The sequence below is a fragment of the Rhincodon typus genome, chromosome 14 (assembly GCF_021869965.1).
Source record: "Rhincodon typus isolate 14 chromosome 14, sRhiTyp1.1, whole genome shotgun sequence".
NCBI classification, from domain to species: Eukaryota; Metazoa; Chordata; class Chondrichthyes; order Orectolobiformes; family Rhincodontidae; genus Rhincodon; species Rhincodon typus.
The window spans coordinates 14,346,029-14,368,870 of record NC_063345.1 but is presented as its reverse complement, the minus strand read 5'-3'; the positions used below and the strand labels follow the sequence as shown (position 1 = coordinate 14,368,870).

General features: G+C 38.6%; 1 protein-coding gene across 4 annotated transcripts in view; it reads right to left on the bottom strand.

The window, feature by feature from the left end:
* The window catches only part of zbtb33 (zinc finger and BTB domain containing 33), a 62,933-nt gene that overhangs the window by 12,836 nt on the left and 27,255 nt on the right, over positions 1-22,842 (bottom strand). The window contains exons 3-4 of one of the 4 annotated variants that reach the window (XR_007263683.1): positions 20,439-22,443; positions 4,470-4,481 (exon numbers count right to left, since the gene is read on the bottom strand). Coding sequence is in view for 1 of the 4 variants with exons in the window: in XM_020519352.2 (XP_020374941.1) it covers positions 20,594-22,441 (1,848 nt within the window). In the remaining 3 variants the exon portion in view is untranslated. Of the gene's footprint in view, positions 1-4,469; positions 4,482-12,987; positions 13,584-18,322; positions 22,444-22,842 lie in introns of those variants that run through there. The other 3 variants (XR_007263682.1, XR_007263681.1, XM_020519352.2) reach the window with 3 other exon arrangements.

The following is a 22,842-nucleotide window of genomic DNA, read 5'->3' as shown; positions in this document are numbered from 1 at the left end:
ATGCTGCTTGGCCTGCTGTGTTCATCCAGCCCTGCACCTTGTTGTCCCAATTCTGATGTTCCTTAAACTATTTTAGCTCATTTCCTATTTGTTTGGTCTAGCACAATCTAGGTGGAATGGACACTTCTACTGACCTCTGTACAGTGAAAGCAATATTCTAAATCTAATTTAGGAGGATATTTGTAAAAAAAGATTACAATCTCTTGATAATTTGCAACTGATTTATTCTAGCAAGAAACACAAGTGTACCCTTGGAACTACACTGCCAAAATGAATAAGGTTAATTGATCTCTCTAATTTGCTGAGCTGATTAGATCCACTCATGTTCAGTCTTTCAGCACAGAAACTTGAGATGAGTTGAAAATTATGTTTACTACGTTTGTACAACTAAATTAGGATCAAAATTTAGATCATGTGATAGCTTCATTTAGTGCTGACTGGGAAAAGAGTCCTCTGTATGATTATCGGAGCAGCTCTTTCAACAGCAAGGATGTCACGAACAGTTAAGTTCTGGGTAGCACAAAGTCAATTCCTAATTCTGTATTTCTAAATCATTATGTCTGTGAAATATTTAGTAAAGACTGTCTTAGCAGTGGAAGAACAGTTCCATTGCCAGGTTAAGCAGAAGAACGTCAATGAGAGTTGCCAATGTACCTACTTTGTATTGCATGTTTAATGTACTAAAACAATGAAAGACAATTCAGAAGTGCATCGTTAAACAAAATATGACATAAGTCACATCAGATAGCCAAAACCGTGGTCAAGGACGTAAGTTTGAAGCAGTGCCTTAAAGAAGGGAAGCAAAGTAGAGAGGTGTAGGAAAAATATTCCAAAGATTGGAGCCAGTAACTAAAGGTGTGACCACTAACAGTGGAGGTATTAAAATTGGGGCTAGCAAGAGGCCAGAATTAGGCAAGCACAGAGATGTTGGAGGGCTGTAGGAGATTAGAGATGGGAGGGGCAAGGCCATCAAGGCAAAATGAAAATAAGGATGAGAATTTTAAAAACAAGGTACTGATTGGAGTAAATATAAATCAGCAAGTGCATGAGTGATTGGTGATTGGGAGTTTGTGTCTTAATTTGCACCATCATCAGAGTTTCGGATGATCTGTTTTGAGAGGGCAGAATGTGGAAAGCCGACCACTAGTGCAATGAAACAGTGAAAGCTGGAACTAATGAAAACATTCTTGAGGAATTCAACAGCACATGAACTGAGCTGGGGCAGAGTTGAATGATAATTCAGAAGGGGAAGTAGACATTCTTAATTATGCTACACACTTCTGATCAGAAGCTCAACTTGGGGTTAAATCAAATTATACGGCCAATGCTGCAGATTGTAGAGGTTAGGTCTAAAAATGTGCATTCACCAACAATGGCTTTAAAGGCAGAGGCATTGTGAGTGATTCTTTACCACAGAATATGTGGCTGGTTTCCAGCATGCTACCAAAGCAAGAAACAAAGATGCAGTGGGAAGGAATTTGGCTCAGTTCTGTTGTTTTTGATTTTTCTTGCATAGGATAAAGGTTGAAGTATAACCAATTAAAAAGAGTTAAGGAGGTCAGAGAAATTCCAGGTGTTCAGTGAAATGGGACAGGAGACCAAAATCATTTTGAGGTGGATGGAAGTAAGAATACTCCTTATTTCTCCACTTCCACTCATGATTCCATCTGTGGAGCAGTACACAGTACCAACTGAGACTGATGAGCCAATTGTACCCAAGTGGGACTAGCAGAATTGGTTATTTAGTACTGGCGACTTTTTTCTCTCAGGTCCTCTATTCTGACAATGGTATCATATTCAGACAATGGGTGCCACAGCACTTATCATATTGGTTAAGATTAATATTGGCGGAGCAGGCTCGAGCAGCTGAGTTACCCACTCCGACTCCTAGTTCTTATGTTCTTAAAAACTGAGAACCTTGCTGCATTTAGCCATATTATTAAAACCACAAGACAGGTCTCATCTCTGATCCATCATCTATCATCAAATAGTTTTTCAATACAAATTATCAAGGCTTACATAAGGCTAATGATCCCATTGGAAAGATGCCAGAGAATTAGATTTTGATTTTATTGTCACGTGTACTCAAGTACAGAAGTACATGAGTACAGTGTAAAGTGTACAATGTCACCATTCCAGACAACATCTTAGGTACGTAGAAACATAGAAGATAGGAGCAGGAGGAGGCCATTTGGCCCTTTGAGCCTATTCTGCCATTCTTCTTAATCATGGCAGATTGTCCAACTCAATAGCCTAATTCTGCTTTGTCCCAATAACCTTTGATCCCATTCGCTCCAAGTCACATTTCCAGTCACCTCTTGAATACATTCAGTGTTTTGGCATCAACTACTTCCTGTGGTAATGAATTCCACAGGCTCACCACTCTTTGGGTGTAGAAATATCTCATCTCCGTCCTAAATGGTTTACCCTGAATCCTCATACTGTGACCCCTGGTTCTAGACACACCCACCATTGGGACCATCCTCCCTGCATCTAACCTGTCCAGTCATGTTAGACTTTTATAAGTCTCTATGAGATCCACTCCCCACCCCCCATTCATCTGAACTCCAGCGAAAACAATCCCAACCTAGTCAATCTCCCCTTATACGTCAGAGCCACCATCCCCAGAATCAGCCTGGTTAACCTTTGCTGCACTCCTTCAAGAGCAAGAACATCCTTCCTCAGAAAAGGTACCTAGCTATAAAATCTTAGGTATAAAGTAGAAAAATAAAGAAACAAAGTTAAAAGTCAAACATTACAGTATTTCTTAGTATTAAGTAGAAAAAAAAGGTTGAAAGTTCAACAGTCTTTCTTAAGTATTAAGCCACGCTGGGCTTGGACACCCTAGGATAGCCGTAGGGACTGGAAGGATTCTTTTCGGCTGGGAGTTACAATTAACAGATTTTTTTAAAAAAGGAAAAGAAAAGTGGTAAGATGATGATTCGCTATTAAAATCCGTAGTAAACTAGAGCAGAGAACATTTATGAGGTTCACTGCTATAGCGATTGCTACATGCAGAGAAGCATTTCCAAGCATTCTATAGGAGAATAGGTAAGAGCAAGGGAAGGAAAGCATGAATGAAGAGTATTAATGGAGCTTTTCAAAAGCAGGGAGGGAGTTAACAAGTTACCAATAGTCCAGTGACAGGGATCAGAGCTACAGAGCTGACCTATCTTGGAGGAGTAGATGGACCTTGCAGCAACATACTCCCGAAATTCACGAAAATTTCTTGCCTATGCTGGGGTTTGAAAGCAATGATGAGAGGTCTAAAAGGGACTCATTAGAGCATGGAGAACAAGAGGAATTGGACAGGGACAGAGCACGAGGCACAGCTGAAATTTCGACAGAGCAGATTGCCAGCTCCAGAGTGTTGGGAAAGATGTACTTCAAGGAGGCACCAAGTTTCACTGGTATAATGATCTCAATGAGGTGTGGGGGCCGTGCATAGGACAGAGAGGCAGGTGATGTTAAAGGGACAAAAACATTTGGGCTGTGGCACAACATTTAATCTGACATACCACTGTTTAGAAACATCTTTTTGCCTGACTCCAGACAGGTGAACTCAAGTAATATGCGGGGTTACTGAAAGAAGAATAAAGTCCTAATTTGAGCTATTTTCAGCTCTTGACAAATTTTTGAATTAATGACAGTGGAACTACAGTTAAAACTGTTAAAAGGAGTCCCGAAATGGGACGATATGAATTATCTGAAATAACTAATCACCATTTTGTTGAACAGAATTTAATTACTGAATTATACTTCCATGTTCTACTTGTGTACAAAACCATATTTCTAGAAAACTAAAAATTAAATAATAAATAAACAATTTAAAAAGGTATTGTTCTATTTGTCAAGATTCAACTCTCACATTTTGCTGACCAAGATGAAAGATAGTTTTTTGAGCTGTATGGAGAGACTAAATAGACTGGGGCTATTTTCCCTGCAGCGCGGACGCTGAGGGGTGACCTTATAGAGGTTTATGAAATCATGAGGAGCATGGATGGGGTCAATAGACAGGGTCTTTTCCCTGGGGTGGGGGAGTCCAAAACTAGAGGGCATTGGTTTAAGGTGAGAGGGGAAAGATTTAAAGAGGATCTAAGGGGTAACATTTTCACGCAGAGGGTGTACGGAATGTACTGCCAGAGGAAGTGGTGGAGGCTGGTACAATTACATTTAAAAGGCATCTGGATGTGCATATGAACAAGAAGGGTTTACAGGGATAAGGGCCAAATGCTGGCAAATGGGGTTAGATTTATTTAGGATATCTGGTCGTCGTGGACGGGCTGGAGCAAAGGGGCTGTTTCTGTGCTGTATATGTCTATGATTCTAAACTTTTGAAGTCATGTGCCTTATTTTTCAGTGAAAATTCAATATGTTTCAACTATGATACAATTTGAAATGGGTAGGCTTGCCAACCCTCCAGGATTATCTGGAGCCTTCAGGGATTAAAGATGAATCTCTGGATACCACTGCAATCAAATCTAGGAAAGAAACACAAAGTTGTTGTTACTTAATAGTGTTGCTACTTAACATTTTCTTTGAGCAAAACCCCTTTCTACTCATAAATCATGGACGTGGGAGGAAAGAAACAAACCGAATATTGAAAACAAGAAGTTCGTTTGATGAAACTGCTGGAATACATTCATCCAAAGTTGGCCATTAGAGGGCCAACATTTCTGACAAAGCAATGGATAGACTTAATACTAGTGCCATAAGCCTGTCAGGACAGAAACAACCCTTGGGTTCGGAAGAGTCGTCTTATCAAACTCACATAGTGAACTTTGTTTTTCTTCCCACAGATGCTGTCAGATTGCTGAAGTTCTCCAGCACTTCCTACTTTATTTCAGATTAAGTGAGATTAACATGTGGCTGGAGGCAAGGGGTGTGTGTGTGTTTGTTGGTGAGGTGGTATTCTGATTCAAGGAGCACTGAGACCAGTTATGGACAGCAATGATCTTTATTGATGGGACAGTCCACCTTTAAACAGAATGAGGACTAAAATACGTGCAAGTAAGAGTTTAAGCTAATTTGGAAAGGGAAAGCATAAAAGAGAAGAGCAGAGAAAAATTAATTTAAAATTAGTCTGGAGAAGATAGTAAAAAGACAGAAGCAAGGAGGTTAAAATAAACGGGAACATTGTCCTTTAAGAGCAGGAGCATGCTACTTAACTCATTGTGGCTTCAGTTCAATCATGGTTGATCCACCCCTCAATTCCAATTACCCACATTAGCTCTTGATGTTCTTACCCAACAGAAGTCTATTAATCTCAATCTCAAAGTTCTAATTGAATGTCATATTGACTATTACCTATACACCTGCAATAAGCAACATTAAATCAAATGACATGCAAATTGATCTACAAAGAAGTGATTATAAATGTAAAAAGTTAAAGTACTAAGACAAAAATGTTTTACAAAAAAAAACACAAGATAATACAACACGTATCATGATTACATATAAAGATGTATAAGTTTTTCTTGATAGGTCGTATAAAGTGTGCAGGTGTTATGAGATAACAATAACAAAGCACAGCATTAAGATGCATTAACAAAGGAACTGACTGCTTGTTGGTGAGACCGCACTTGGATTTTTTTATCCAATTGTGATGAAGACACCTTACAATGAACTTTAAAGAGGATGGGAACAAGGATTAGGTCTGAAAAAACATTCTCTGAAAACACAGTTGGGAATTTGGATTGAATACATTATAGAAAAAGAGCTGACTAAGAAAGCAACATGATTCCAGTCTTTAAGAACAATGAACAAATTTCATAAAATGAAAACCTCAAATTATTTGCAGTTAAACGCAGGAATCAGCATTAGAGGTCACAAAAATGTACAAAATAAATTACAATTGCAAAGGAACTTAATTACATACTGCCAGCCAGCACAATTAAATTTTGATCAGCTGCATTCTTCAAGTGCAACACAATAGGATTACTCGTATGGGATAATAAAGTGACGGAACTTTAAGATATAAAAATACAGAAATAACTAACTTTTGATGAATGAAAGTTAGGATTCTCTGCGATGTAACCTGTATAAGCCAAATGGTCTCGCTTATTGATAAACAATAGCTAAGTTTCCACCTGCTCTCCGGTCCAGGTATGAGTCATTCAATTTGGAAGCACATAATTTCTTCACATCATCTTTCTTCAGATGCCAAATAATTGCTACGTAGTTTTTAAATACTCAATGATCTCAGTTTAGAAAATTTTTTTATTATCTCTTGGACTGCATTTTAATTAGTTATGTATCACAGCTGGTCATCCAAGATTCCATTTCAAAACATCACATTGTACACTAAAGTTGATTAATAATTCCATTCAGTTCAGATAGTGCCAAATTACATATTTCACACATGATGATATATTAAATATTTGTATTCCTAAATATAGGATCAAAATTTATACACACGATAGTCACTTGGCTCCCTGCACAGTGGGGCAGGGAAGCAGGTAATAAAGTTAGCTATTATGGCTGATCGTGGTACGTTTGTTCACAATTGGGTTGATTGTCATAACTTGACAAATCTTAAACAAGAGTAGGACTGATGATAATCATAACACTTGTCAGACAATATGTTTCAGTGCTTACCTCTATCACAGTAAGCAAGTAGTAAAGTTACAATGGTTCACCATTTTATGAGGACCAAATGGTAATGGAAACACTTTTTAAACACAGCATACTTAGCACTTTTCTCTCCTTCTCAAAGATGCCAACTCCTCTGGGCAATGATTCATGGGCAGCAGCAAACTCTGGGACTTCACTCCAGAGACCATATTTCATCAGTGAGCTTGAGCAGTAAGGGGTGACAGGCTATTTGATTGCAACAGCCATCATATCTAATCTCAGGCCTATTCTTGACTGGCATCCATGTCCACATACTGTGTTCCACAAGATCGCTACAGTGTAAATGTGACCTAAAATCGGTACATTGACAGAATAATTTGGAAAGGTTGTGAACCCAATGCCCATTGGCTGGAAATGACAGTCGCATCTTACACTCAGCAAAATTGCAATGTAAATGAGTGAACCGATTGGATTCACAATGCATTGGCTATAGCAAACATCCATGATGTAATAGTGGCTAAATAACTGAATGACGTACCTTACTTATTAGGTAAAAATATATGATTATAACACCCATTGCAAGTAAGACTGCTATAATCGCTGCAACATGGCAGTTAATCAATAGGTTTGGTTGATGGATCTTTATAACATGACAGGAACATTGGTAATTTTATTAATGGCTACCGTCAGTGATAAGCAGGTAGGAGGGCAGTGTAACTGACCTTCATTGATGGCAGTTAAAAAGAAATGACTATGATATTTTGCAACTGACCTAGTAGATGTTTAATAAGAATACCAAAAAGAGGAAATAGACAGACTGTGACACAGTGTAAAAGTAACTACAGAGAATGCAGAGCACAAAACAAGCCATTTGGTCCAAACAGTTTACACTCTTCACAAGCCTTCTCTAACCCAGTCTTCATCTAATCTTATCAGTAGTTCTTTTATTCCTTTCTTCCTCAAGTACTTATCTAGCTTCTCCTGAAATGCATTTATGCTATTCACCTCAATTACTCCTGGAGGTAGTGACTTCCGCACTCTAACTGGTGTCTGGATGTAAAATTTTATTCTGAATTAGATTTTTTTGGTGAACATCTCATATCTATGGCCTCTAGTTTTGGTCTATGCCACTAGTGGAAACATATCCTCTACATCTATTATATCAAAAGAACATAAAAATTGTGGCTGACGTTTGGAATGTTGAGGGTGGAGAGAGAGACTTTTTGTGATCGATTAAGTACCATGAGGAGGGCAACTGATTTGCAAGATACACCAGGGAGTACAGCTTACAGAACAAAAAGAACAAAAGAAAAGTACAGCACAGGAACAGGCCCTTCAGCCCTCCAAACCTGTGTCGATCATCATGCCTTAAGTAAACTAAAAAACAAACCTTCTAACCTTATTCGGTCTGTATCCCTCTGTTCCCTGCCTATTCATGTAACCATCCAGATGCCTCTTAAATGTCGCCAACATGCCTGCTTCCATAACCTCTTCTGGCATTGTGTTCCAGGCTCCTACCACTCTCTGTGTGAAAAATGTCTCCCTTAAACTTTCCCTCTCTCACCTTGAACCTGTGCCCCTTTGTAATTGAAACTTCAACCCTGGGAAAAAGCCTCTGATTATCCACCCTATATATGCCTCTCATAATTTTGTAGACCTCTATCAGGTCTCCGCTCAGCCACTGTCTTTCCAGTGAAAACAATCCTAGTCTTTTTAACCTTTCCTCATAGCCAATGCCCTCGACACTGGGCTTCCATAATAAACTGCATGCAATCTTAGTTGGTGGAATTAAATATGAATTACTATTTAGCATTAATTTTAAGTTATTTATTTAAAAATTCAGAGGTTATTTTTGAAAATATCAACACTGCTGGGCCATGGCTCATAGGCAATGCCAACACACAGTAGCTGACCACATAAAATATCCTTTACCATTGATCTCAGACAGTGAGAAATCATAGGCTATTCAACCATGAAGAGTACCATAACCAAGCCCACTTGTGTTCTCATCTGACATTTATCAGCAGAGGAATTACTGAATAATGCATATGTGATGATTATGGTTCAGTTAATGAAGTGAGCATAACATGGTAGAAGGTTAAGATTCCAATGAAAACTGAAAGAACTGCTGATGCTGTTAAGATTCCAATGAAAATGACTACAAATGACTGGCAATAGTATAGCAAGGTAGCTATACAAAGAAGGGTCACTGGACCTGAAATGCTGCCTCTGCTTTCTCTCTGCAGATGCTGCCAGAACTACTGAGTTTCTCCAGCAATTTCTGATTTTGTTTCAGATTTCATGTATACACAGTTCTTTGTTTAGCAATACAAGACACCTGTGTGACTGATCCCCTATTACCTAGCAAAGGCACTAACTACAACAAACGCAGTGTGATCGGGTAGGTAATGAAATACTGACTGACCTAAAGTGGTCATTTTTAAAAGTCTTTTACCAGTTGCAAATGTCGCTAGCAAAACCAACATTTGTTGCCCATCCCCAGTTGCCCTTGAGAAAGTGGTGGTGAGTCAACTTTTGAACTGAAGTCTATTAGGCATTGGTATGTCCACGGTGCTGTCAGGAAAGGAGTCCCAGGTTTTTGACCAAGCAACAGTGAAGGAATGATTTTAAAATGGACCAGGATCAGGCCTGCAGATTGTAGCATTCCCATGCTTCTGCTGTTCTGATTTATGGACCAGACCAAACCCCCTCAAAGTACATAAAGGAGATAGCCTAGACCCTAACTGATTTAAAGATAAACATAAGTCATTGCATTCCAGATGCAATTCTATCGGTCAAACTATTAGGCTTTAAGCAAAACACACTTTATTCTTGCACTATAGTTAAAATACAGACAAAACAAATTTCTAAAAATTGTTTTAACTGTAAATCGATCAAAATACTTAACAAAATAATATAAATATTAACTACCACTGACTAGCTGTTCCAATATAGCAGCCTTCAATTTACAACAAAAATATAACAGCCTTCCATAAACACCCTTGGCAAAGGCAAATAGAAAAGAAAATACACAAACACAAACCTAGCAGTAAGGAGAGAGCCCAAGCTTTTGTAGAGAGACAGCTGTGACTTCTTCCCAAATTCCAGCCTCACCAACTGAAAGCAAAACTGTCAAACCATGGGTCTGTGTAAGCTTGACTTCACCCACTTATGCTTCTTTTGACTACTTACAAACAGACCAAAGCTAGCTACACTGCTGTGCGCAGAGCAGACAGCTCAACTCCAAGTTTAGAAGAGGAGAAACAGGATAGAACAAATTCCTCTTAAAGGCACATATCAATGGATAGATCTCCGGTACCTGATCTAGTGTGTCCTAGGATGTTGTGGAAAGTTAAGAAGAATTGCAGGGCCCCCAGCAGAAATATTTGTATCATCTATAACCACAGGTGAGATGCTGGAGGACTGGAGGATTCCCAATGTTGTGCCTTTATTTAAGACAGTTTGTAAGGAGACGCCAGGGAACTATCGATCTATGAGCCTGACATCGGCGGTGGGTACGTTGTTGGAGGTAATTCTGAAAGATAGGATTTTGGAGAGGCAAGGACTGATCAGGGATAGGCAGCATGGTTTTGTGCCAGGGAAACTGCGGCTCACAAACTTGATTGAGTATTTTGAGGAAGCAACCAAAAAGACTGATGAGGCCAGAGCAGTAGATATTATTTACATGGACTTTAGTAAAGCCTTTCACAAGGCTCTGCACGGTAGACTAACTAGTAAAGTTAAATCACATAGAATTCAGGGTGAGCTTACCAACTGGATACAAAATTGGCTTAACAGTAGGAGGCAGAGGATGGCGGTGGAGGGTTGTTTTTTTGGAGTGGAGACCTGTGACCTGTTGTGTTCTACATGGATCGGTACTGGATCCACTTTTGTTTGTCATTTATATAAATGATTTGGATGAGAATAAAAGAGGCATGGTTAGTAAGCTTTCAAATACGACCAAAATTGGTGGTATAGTGTACAGTGAAGAAAGTAATCTAAGATTACAATAAGATCTTCCTCAATTGGGTCAATGGTTCGAGGAGTAGCAGATGGAGCTTAATTTGGATAAACTAACAAGGGCAGGACTTATACAGTTAACGGTAGGGCCCTAGGTAGTGTTGTAGAACAAAGCGACCTAGAGGTTCAGGTACATAATTTATTGAAATTTGCATCACAGGTAGACAGGGTGGTTAAGAAGGCTTTTAGCTCGCTTGCCTTCATCACTCATACCTTTGAGTATAGGAGTTGGGATATCATGTTGAGGCTGTACAGGACGTTGGTGAGGCCTCTTCTGGAGTACTGTGTGCAGTTCTGGTCACCCTGCTATAGGACAAATACTATTAAATTGGACAGGGTTCAAAAAAGATTTACCAGGATGATGCCAGGAATGAAGGGTTTGAGTTTTAAAAAATAGGCTGGATAGACTGAGACTCTTTCACTGGAGCATAGGAGGTTGAGGAAATAAGGTGAATAGCAACCGTCTTTTCCCTAGGGTGGGGGAAGCATATCTTAAAGATGAGAGGACAAAGTTTTAGAAAGGACATGAAAGGCAACTTTTTTTACACACACAGAGTGGTTCGTGTGTGGAATGAACTGCCAGAGAAACTGGTGGATGCGGGTACAGTTACAACATTCAGAAGATATTTGGATAAGTACATGAATAGGAAAGATTTGGAGGGATATGGGCCAAGTGCAGGCAAGTGGGACTAGTTTAGTTTGGGAATATGGTCAATGTGGACTAGTTAGACCAAAGGGTCTGCTTCCATAATGCATGAGTCTATGCTTCTGCTGCTGAGGTCCTTCTAGGTGGCAACAATTGTGGTTTTAGAATCTGCTGTCAAAGGTTTCTTGGTGAGTTGTTGCAGTTCATCTTGTGGATGGTATACAGTGTGCTTGTTGCTTGATGAAGTGAAATTTTTAAGGTGATGAATTTGGGGATGGACTGAAATTTTTAAGATGATGAATGGGGGGGTGCAAAGAAACTGCTTTGTCCTGGATTGTGAAAGAGCTACATGAGCATTGTTGGAGATGCACTCATCCAGGCAAGTAGAGAATATTCCATCACACTCCAAACTTGTGGCACGTAGATAGTGGACAGGCTTGGGGACGGACTCAGGAGATGAGTTACGTGCTGCAGAATTCCCAGTGTCTGATGTGCCTTTCCAGACATTGTATTTATATGACTGGTCCAGTTCAGTTTCTAGTCCCTTTATTCATTCAGGGGATGAGGGTGTCACTGGCTAGGCCAGCATTTATTGCTCATCCCTAATTGCCCAGAGGACAGTTATGAGTCAACCCCATTGCTGTGGGTCTGGAGTCACATGCCAGATCAGGTAAGGAGGCAGTTTCCTTCCCTAAAGGACATTATTGAACCAGGTTGGTTTTTCAACAATCGGCAATGGATTTATGGTCATCATTAGACTCAAAATTCCAGATATTTATTGAATTCAAATTCCACCATCTGCCATGGCGGGATTTGAACCCAGGTCCCCAGAACATTACCTGGGTCTCTGGATTAACAGTCCAGCGATAATACCACTAGGCCATTGCCTCCCCGTTGAGGCAAACAAAATGACAAACATTCCCCCTCCTCCCACATTTATGACGATGGATTCAGCAACGGTATTGCTATTCAAGGAAAGACGGTCCAGAGGTAGTAACAATGTGATATTTGTACAGAGTGAATGTTACAAGATCTACCAACCTGGTGGTCAGCTAATTCAACACAGATCTGAGAATAAATCTAGGGTTTATCTGTAGGTAACTGTTTATTAATTACACTGCTGCAAAAAGAAATTTAAATACCAATATGAACATTGCTTCCTGGTAGCAAAATTAACTATACAGACTTGCAATCTGACTGATGAGATTCATGATCCCAGTGATGGGGAACAGGAGAACGATTGCAATCTTGAGGTCACAACTTGAAATTGGCTCCAAACGTTCAGCTTTCATTAATTATTTTCACCAACTGAAATGTACTCCAGTTACAAAAGTAAAACATTTTTGTCTTCTGTTTTGATATTGGCTCCTTTAACTCAATCAAAGTATTTTGGTGGGGGTGGGGGGGTGCGATGGTGGTGGTGTTAATAACAGCAGAGAAAAGTCCTGTCCATGTCAAATCAATACTAGGTCAGGAAAATTCCACATCATTGCAGCTACTTGATGGAAAAGGTGGTGTCTGATGCAGACCTGGGTTAACAATTATTTCGATCCTGCAGCCCTCAAAACCAAAGCAAGAACACACAAAGGTTTCATTTCTGACATTTAATAGGAGACCCAGAAGCCAAAAGCACACACCAAGTAAAAACAACTAAAGACAAACTATATGAGGAAGTCAAGCTTGTATAAGTTTAACTCATCCTGCAGAGGATAAATGCAGTTGCACAGAAAATGAAAAATGCATCTTGAGGAAGTAAGTCCCAAAGTATACATTTCAGTAGTTAAGGCACATTTCAGTAGTTAAGGCACATTTCAGGTTATTATAAACTTGCATTTAGGAAACTGACTTATGTACCCATTGCTGCTACACCACCAATTGCAGTTCATGCACTTAACCGCTACAAAGGCTATGCCACAGAAGAGCCAGTCTATATTTCAGTGTGCAAACTGGAAGATAAAATATTATAATAAACAACTTTAAGGCACAAAAAAGTTGTGTTTTTGAGGTAGCCAAAATAATATTTCTCAAGGAGAAATCACAGGATTGCTGGAAATGGTAAAATGGTAAACATATGTTCTGTGACACTGATCGGCACTGGGGCAGCTGGCCTGGGGTGTGGGGACTGGCAATATAATTGCCCTCAGTATCTCCAGTCTGTTGTGGGAGTAGGGAAATCATCCAGCATTCCTGTTCCAGTTCATTCCTGCAGAAAGCATGCACATGTGCATTGGAAGAGGGTAGAATGAATCCTCAGTTACGACGTGACCCACAAATGGCTTGTTGGCGCTGCCTAGACTCACACATAAAGAATGTAGACTTGGCCAGGCTGCTAGTCTGTCATTATCTTCAGAGAAGGAGAGGAGACAACCAGCGGAGAAATAAAACACAAATTTAATTATTTTCTAATCAATACATCACCACGTTATTAATTGCAATGCATTTCTTATAAAGATAAAAAATAAACAATCTAAATTTCACACCAAGCCACATTTTAGAGGCAACTGATCCACAAACAACTGCATTTAGCTTTATTACGTTTAAAATTACTGAACTACAATCTATAGCTACTAAAATAGTTTTCTATTAAAAATAAGAAAAAAGCTTATGATGGAAAATATTTTAGACACCTTCATTCTTGTATTAAATCGGAGGTGGGAGAAGAAAGGAAACAAATGTTTGGCACTCGGCAGGAGCTGTCATACACCCTCCAGCAGCCACAGTGGTATGTCTCTCAATTGCTCGCTTCAGTCATGTAGAAGTGCACTTTACATGAGGACTTCAGAACAGGATAAAGTCTAGTCAGTTTAAAGATGAGGCTAAAGAATGAAATACACTCAACTACTTGGAAATCTTTGGCAGTATGTCTTTCCACAGTACAGGCAAATGTCTACATCTATTTGGAGACCATTAGAAGCGAACTACAATCTTAAAAAAATTGTTCCAGAATGCACAACTGCTGCAGTTAACTTAGTTTTTACCCCTGAGAAAAAAAAATTGCTTGCACAGTCTGCACTGCAAAACTTAGTGTTTCTCTCTGCCAAAAATGCAGTGTGGGAAATCAGTTTTCTGCTGTTCTATCCTTCTGGACTATCCATATGCTCTCTTGCCATTCCCAATCGCCTCTTCCTGTTCAAAGGCCAATTTTCTTTCCTGCTAGTCATCCTTTTCACACTCCCAACCACATTCTCTCTTCTCCCATCTGGGTAATTGCCTACTCCTTTCACTGGCTAGTTGCAAAGAGGGAAAAAAACAAGTCAGAGGTGGCAAGCAAAATGAAATGAAGGGGAACAAGAAAAGTGGTTGTTTTATTTTAAAATGTGAAAGCTAACTAAAATACAAATTCTTTCCACCTGGCCCTAACAACCAACTAGAAATCCAAAAAAGCAAGAAGATTTCAGTCCTCATTCTGGAACACATTTACAATGATAATTGGAATTTAACTAATCCCTTCAGAAGAGTGAGAAAAGATTTCAGCAAAATGCATAAAATATATTTTAAAAGTGAATGCAATATCTGATGAGAAATATCACTTATTTAAAGTCCAGTGAAGCATTCTCTTTGGCACCGTTGCATTAGTTTTTAAATCTTTTGGCATGACTTCAGTTCTTCGTAAGCAATATGTCCCACATCAAATTCTCCTACAGGTTTGGATGAGGAACATTTCAAAAGAAATAATTCCAAGACAAATCGACTGAACCGAAGAAAGGCCTTTTATGACATTCCAAAGTGCTTCATAACCAATGAAGTATTTTTGAAGTGATGTCACGATGTTGCAAACCAATTTGGCAATCATTTTGTGCAATAACATAATCCCACAATCTGTAATTAGATGACTGATCAAACGATAAATTTTATTGGTGTTGGGCTAAGGACTAAATGTTAGCTAGGACACTGGGAGAACTCTCCTTTGAATAGTGCCTTTGAACCTTTTATGTCCACCTGAGACGAAAAAGGAAGTTATGAGATGTAATTCCACTTGAAAAATGACTCCTCTAACAAAGCACTTAGCCCGTATAGCATGTTAGTATCAATCTAGATTTTTATGCTCAAAATCTTTTTTATGCATTGAGTAGCTTGCTGTCTAAGTATGGTGGAGACAGAATCGTTGTGGCTTTCAAAAGAGAATTGGATAATTACCTGAAGAGAAAGAATTTGCAAGTCTGTAGGGAAAGGCAGTGGAGTAGAACAAGCTGAGTTGATCTTGCAGAGAACTGGTATAGACTTGAAATGCTAAATGGCCTCCTCCTCCACTGTAACCGTTGCTAATAGTTTCTGTAATTGGCTTGGGACTAACCCTCTCAGAGACGTGTGTTCTACCATGTTCTACAAATAGCTTCATGAACTTCAAGTAGATGTGAACATCGGTTTAACAACAGGATTCATGTTTGCACTGAACAGCACTTGTATGTTTTGACTGACATGGTTCAATAATTTGCATTTTAATTCCTACGAGTTTTCAGCATGCGAAGAGTGCGTTTTAAAAATTTAGTTTGTGGCACAAATGCTGCAAATATTTCTTATGGTTTCAATTGTTTTTAATAACGTTTATACAGTAGGGCCAACAATGAGGATTAAGTCATGGTAATTAAAGAGGCATATTGGAGATACGGCTCTAGGATAGTGTTCATCAGCCATGCAAGGACTCCCAGACCCCATGTTCAGTGACACAGAATTTGCTAGGTTGACAATCATGCTCGTTATCGAGTGATCGACAACAACGACAACATGTCTGGTTGGTAGATGGAGTTTGTTTGGAGGAAAGTAATTGTGAAATTTAATCTTTAATTATAAACGAACATTAGTAGAGAATTAAGTTTTTAAAAAGTTCACTTGCACCTATCCTAGATCTCCACTGCTTTTGAAATTAACGAAAGCCATGTACCAATCGTCTGACTTCAAATATTAGGACATTTCTCCCAAATTCCATGTGAGTAATTATTCAGTTCTACACATTATTCAACAGCATAATAGGGAAGAAAACAGAAGAATTGCTAAAGCAATGTTTGAAAACTGTCAATGATCATCAATGGTATGCTGCAGTTGTAATGCAAGATCACCAATTATTTTCAACATGAGTTAAAGTGGGTGCATTCTGTTTAGACATACAGCCATGTCTTCTAAAATGGGAGTGGAATGACTGTGGGTGGGAGAGTGCAATCAATTTATTTTGAAGCAGTTCTATGCCCTCACCTTGAATAAAATAAATTCACACAAGAATGAAAGGCTGCGAGGATTCATAATCAAATGAAAATTGCCATTTTTGAAAGGAACACACAACTAATAAAAGTCATTTTACAAATCTCATAAAACCTAATTAAGTATATTCGAAACTGTACACAACAAGCAATCGTTCACAGACAGATGAACGAAAAACTGTTTGACGAGAAATCTATCTGTACGCTAATAATACAGTTGTGAGCTCCAGTGCTGAGTCAGTGGGTAAATTAGCATGTAGTGCACTAATGAGCCATGCAGAACAGGAAGGTCTGTTTGTTTGATCCTTGTTCTGTAATCAAGTTGGCCAATTTTATCCAGGGAATTAGGCAATGTGTTCCTTTGGCTGGAGTTAGGGAGGTCCTATTCATTAGCAGTTTCCAGTGACCTTTGCTGAAACATTCTCTATGATGGCTTATCCATGTATGCTATTTGCCTGAACTATGCCTTCTGATAGCAAATTCAACATTATAACTATTTTCTGAGTAGAGACATTTTTCTCAAATTTCTTGTTGGAAACATAAATATAAGACAGTCAAATTAATCCAAGTTTTGCACTCCATGAAGGAGTTAAATATTTTTCGGCATCTACACATTCCCCTTTACGTAGTTCATACAATCCCTACAGTGTGGTAGCAGGCCATTCAGCCCATCAAGTCCACTGTGACTCTCCAAAGAACATCCCACCTAGACCCATCCCTCCACCCGAGCCCTGTAACCATGCATTTCCCATGGCTAATCCACCCCTAACCTGTATATCCCTTGACACTCTAGACAATTTAGCATGGTCAAACCACCTAACTTGCACATCTTTGGAGTGTGGGAGAAAAACAGAGCACCCAGAGGAAACTCAAGCAGACCACAGGGAGAATGTGCAAACTCCACACAGAGAGTCGCCCAAGGTTGGAATCAAACCGGAGTACCTGGCACTGTCAAGCAGCTAACCACTGAGCCATCGTGCTGCCCCAAATAATAATTTTAAAGAACTCAGCTCTTAGTCTCATCTTTTCTCAAATACCCCAAGATGTTCATCTTTCCTGATAAGTATATTCTTTCAGTTCTGGTTGAGCTGTGTGAATCCTTTTTTGTACTTTCTCCATTTTAAGTATGTAGTTTGGATTGAGTTCGAAATACACGAACATACAGCCTGTTGATAACCATTGGGCCTGCCGAATCTTCTGACTCCCCGAAGTCTTTATATTATGTAAAAGGAACAAGTCAGAAGTGCGATGGAATATTCTCCACTTTCCTGGCATTCCATTCACCACCTTGAACATCTACCCTTACATCAACGGGGCAGCATGTTTGAATTGTGTACCATCTACAAGATGCCAAGGATTCTTCGACAATCTCTTCCAAGCCCTTACTGCTACTGTCTAGAAGAACAAGGACAGTGGCTGCAAGGGAACATCATTACTTGCAAGCTTCCCTCCAATTCGCACAACATCCTGAATTGAAACGACATCTGTACATCGCATAGATCAAGAAGGTGCTCACCATCACCTTGTCAAGGACAATCAGGGTTGAGAAACGAATTTTGACCTGGCCAGCAACTCTCACAATCCATTAATGATTTTTTTTTAAAAGCCATCTCAACTCATGGCAAAGCACCATTTAACTTAGAGACAGGGCTTTATTAAAAACACCCTGGAATGTTGCCCCAACACTTGCCTAGCCCTTCAGAAGAGGACAGAAGAAATCTTAGACACCAAACTTGTTAATTTACTTTTAAACAAAAGATTTTTCTACATTTTGAGGGAAATTTCAATTCCAATATAAAAGGCAGATTTTTTGGAGAAGGCCAAGAGATTCCACATTTTGTTAGTAATTAGTAAACTGATCAAACAAATCATATACAGTATGGACAGGTAAAAGTCAACATTTTCTGAAAGTTTTATTTTTATCATTAAAGAGAGCAAATACAATAAATAAACTTACATTCTAAGGCTCAAAATTAAAGAAACTAGAAAAGTGACAACAATAACCTATACTAAGGAAGAAGCTTTGTTACAACTATATGTACATTTTAGTAGTTTTATTATTTTCACTGGTACAAAAGCATTAATCTTGCTTGCACAATAGGACGTAACAGTATTAAACAGACCAACATAATTTTTCCAATCTGCAGATAATTAGAAAAAATTACTGTAATGCAAGTGTAAAAAGATTCTCTATTCTGCAGTTTTGTTCTAATCTAAGCATGCAAAACTGTTACAAACAAAATGATAGGCTATTCCTTTTGTAAGTTTTATTACTTTTCTACAATTTTGAAGACTTATTTGAAGGACCAATTTTCTTCCCCAAAGTGAAGCGTACTTAAAATGTTGATCCATACAGTGTTGCATTTACAAAAAAACCATTTTGCTATGAGTGTCCACCTGCATAGGGACTAAACAGAAGTTTGCTACAAAACACATTTCCAATATTGTAAGCGTACAGTACTTAACATGATAGCAAAATCATTTTGCTTTTAACAATGTATACCACGGTAATGATAGACCGGGTTAAGATGTGAACCACAACTGTGGCATTTAAGCTAATAAAATATTATCAGTTTTTTTCTCAGTTGGGAAGATTTAAATTTTAAAATCTTAAAATTGTTTTGGGTGAAAAGGCATATTGAACTGCATCAACCACCTCACTAATAAAGCCTTGCAATCCTCAGCCTTCCGAACAGCTAACCCAAAAATTGCTTTAGCAGTACAATCATTGGAGTTATAAAATGATAAATTAAGTCCCTAAGCATTTATTAAAATGACAACTATGAAGCTATTCCACTATGAAGATGGAAAGCTAGATACTGTTTTTTTAAAATTATACAGACTATTAATTTCACAGTAGAAAAACAAATGAGAAAAATATTTGAGAAATTGAAAGCTGGCAAAATATCACTTAACATGCATATCTCAGGTAAGCCAGACATTTGTAAATATTGTAAATAACAGTTCATTTTTTCAAACTGTTAGATTTAAAAGCTTTCATCCCAAAGTACTGCATTAGCATCTAGCTTAATAGATATAATCAATACAACAAATAACAAGACAATGGCCAGTGAGGAATCAGCTTGGTATTGGGTCATCCAAAATACTGTAATTCACCTTGCATTGTGGACTAAACAACACATTCACAGGTTAGATCATTTTTTCCTAACCCAACCCTTCCCATCATTGATTCTATATTTATTAAATCTAGTTTAGTTAGGCACATTTTTTTAAATCAAATGCATACATTATTACTATAAAGCTGTGAAAGAGTGATTAAAACTGCAAGACAAATGATCATGGAATAAAAGGAAGACAGTCTTTCTGGGTTGAACTATCGTTGTTTAATGTGGAGGTGAACCCCTTATCACCCCTTTTGTGGTGTTCGTGCCAGAGCTACTTACATCAGCATTTACACCTGTCCATCACTATCGACGAAGGCTAGAACTAAGCTTTCTACCATTGTGAAGCTTTGTTTAATGGCACTGCTACCAAAATTAAGCATGACACTCTCCAGTGCTTTTGATTGCTCTCCAATGACCTTCTCGGCATCATGTCTTAAAGACAGTAAGATCTCACTTTAGGAAGAAGGACATGGTGATTAATTAAACAGTGATAAATATTGGAGAGTAAAGTGATTCGCTACTTTAGGAAGATGATTTTTGCAGATTCACCAGAAAAAGAAATCAACAGCAGCCTTTTATTCCAGCCCCATAATGTAAAATGAAAAGTGCTAATACACAAAATTTCAAATTCAGTTTCTGACCAGAAGTGTGTAAAAAATAAACATCTGGGTAAAGGCTGTTTGATCAGCAAAAGAAATTGAAAACTCTTTCAATGTGATACATCAGATATAAATGTCCACTAGCTTCTGGCCACTTCCAATGAAGCCTCTTTAGAAACTGGATTTTAGTTCAAAACCATGACTTGATTCTGTTTCATAATCATGATGTATACTACACTGACATCATTACATTTAACAGTAAAAAAAGACTGCAAGTTACCTATACAATGGTCCAGCCACTGAATCTTCTGTTTGTCTGAAACACGAACTGGTCTGTTAGTATATTAATATCACCAATGGCTGTCTGTCAGCAGTTTAGCAGGTATCACAATCCACTTTCAAACTATGTTCAGTTCCATCATAGTTTGAATTAATTTATGCCAGTTCTCTGAAGGACTCTGGTATGACAAACTCTAATTCAGAATTGCCATCTAAGGAATTGTACCTATAAACAGGAGTTCCTTCCTGAGGAAAAATATCATCCCAACTTGTTGACTTGTTGCTTCCTATGGTCTGTGGGTTCTGCTGTGGAGTATCTGTATCATCATCATCTACATGATATACAATTCCATCTTCATTAATCTCACCCATAGGACCTGATCCACTTGCAGTCAAGAATCCATATTGTCTGATCTGTAAGGTTTTGCATGGCAGTAAGCGGTAAAGTTTGGAATCGGAGACAGTCTCATCCTCAGCTGCACTCTTGCCAGTCTTTTTGCTATGGACTGACCTTATGTGCGACGCCATCACTTGGTAGTTGATGAAGGTTTCGCCACAGGTCAAGCACTGGTATCGCCGTTCACCAGTGTGGAGAATTTCATGCTTAGTACGATATTCTGCCAGAGGGAACACTTTCTCACAGTAATGGCAAGGGTATTTCTTCTCCCAGGAATGAACATTGAAGTGCCTTCTCAGGCTAGTCAAGCAGGCATATGATCGTTTACAAACAATACAAACGTAAAAGACTCGTCCATCTACAATTAACTCATAATGATCTTGTTCCCTTTTCATTCGTTTTGCATCTGGAAAGTACTGATCATTGACAAATACAGGTCTTGAGTTATTTATATGATTAGCAGAATTTTCAGGCATGATTTGAATACTTGACTGGCCTTCATCACCAGATACCTTGTCTCCAATCAGCAGCAACTTTTTCTCAGGGGATCTAGGCTCCTTGTTTTGTTTGGGTTCACGGTTGGTCAAGTCATCTTTGTTTGGTACCACAATATGATAAGTGTTGGGGTTTGTGTCAATATTTGCATAGACTCTGCAACCTTTGGACAAAGTGTCAATGGCAGCTGTTTTAACTATGGTTACAGGCTGTTTACCATCTTGAATACACTTCGCATTTTGAATCTTTGTGCTTTGCTGGCTAATTACAGTGTTCTGCCCACTCCCTGTGCCAGTATCTGAGCTTTTGACTTTAAAATCCCCAACTTTCAAGGATGCCTCTGGCAACAGAGCAAGTTGTTTTGTTTGAGCCCCCAAGTTGTCAGAACTCACTGGTATATTGGGAATAATATTTGTTTGCATTAACTTGTTATTAGCTACATTGGAAGATTGTTTAGGTGGTGTAATTTCACTGCAGAAAATGACATCATCATTATCTTCTGAGTCTTCACCACCAGTCAAGTCTTTACTATTATCTTTAGAATCCCTAAACTCTGCACTGGACAGAGAGAAAGCATCAGTTATTCGTGGTCCCAGACCTCCTTCTTCTACATGCACAATCAAGCATTCAGGTTCTGTTGCTGGATCAGCAGCATCTTTCTGTGAAGTGTCACTCTTGGAATCTGCCACAGAAGCAGCACTGTCTGTAGCAGGTGTTCCTGTTTTTAACTTTGAAAGAGATTCCCCTAAGTCAGCAAGGAACTTTAGCCCGAGTGCCTGCCCAGACTGAATCAACTCACTTACTAGTTCAGCATTTACACGCACCAATTTGGAGCTGTAGATAAAATTCAGGACTTCTGCAAATACCTCTGCTCTGACAAAGTTCAATTCGAGGACTTGTCCATATATGTTGCTAGTGACATCAAGAGTGAAAAGTTGACGGAAGTAGCTACTAGCAGATGACAAGACATTCTTATGCGCTCGAAATTTGCGATCTTCGACGATTATAGTAATATCACAGAATAGTCCTTGGGCACGCTGCTCATTTAGAGACTGCAACAATGTTCCCGAATGATGAATGTCAGTTGCACTAATAAGTTTTTTGCTCTCCATAACTAGATCAAAAATAAAGATAACATTTCCGATCAAGATAGGCCAGCTGGCTAGATAATCAAATCTTGTTAAGTTAAAAAAAAATTATTCCAAACATCTTACAATTACAGCAACTGCAATGGCTTATCAGATTCTCTGAGAACACTGGTTTCTGCTACAGACTTAGATAAAAACAGTTGTATTTATTTTGTTTAATTCTATGGAAATAGTAAAGACTTCATGCACCCCTCTACCATACACAATGTGACTTAATCGAATTTAAAACACATCACATATAATTTTGAGTACAGAGTATAATCCCACAGAAACACCGCTGAATAAGAATTTACAACAAGTCTATACTGTAACATTTTTCCACAATTGCATCTAAATGTTTTCTTCTAAACAATTTTGAAGTTAAA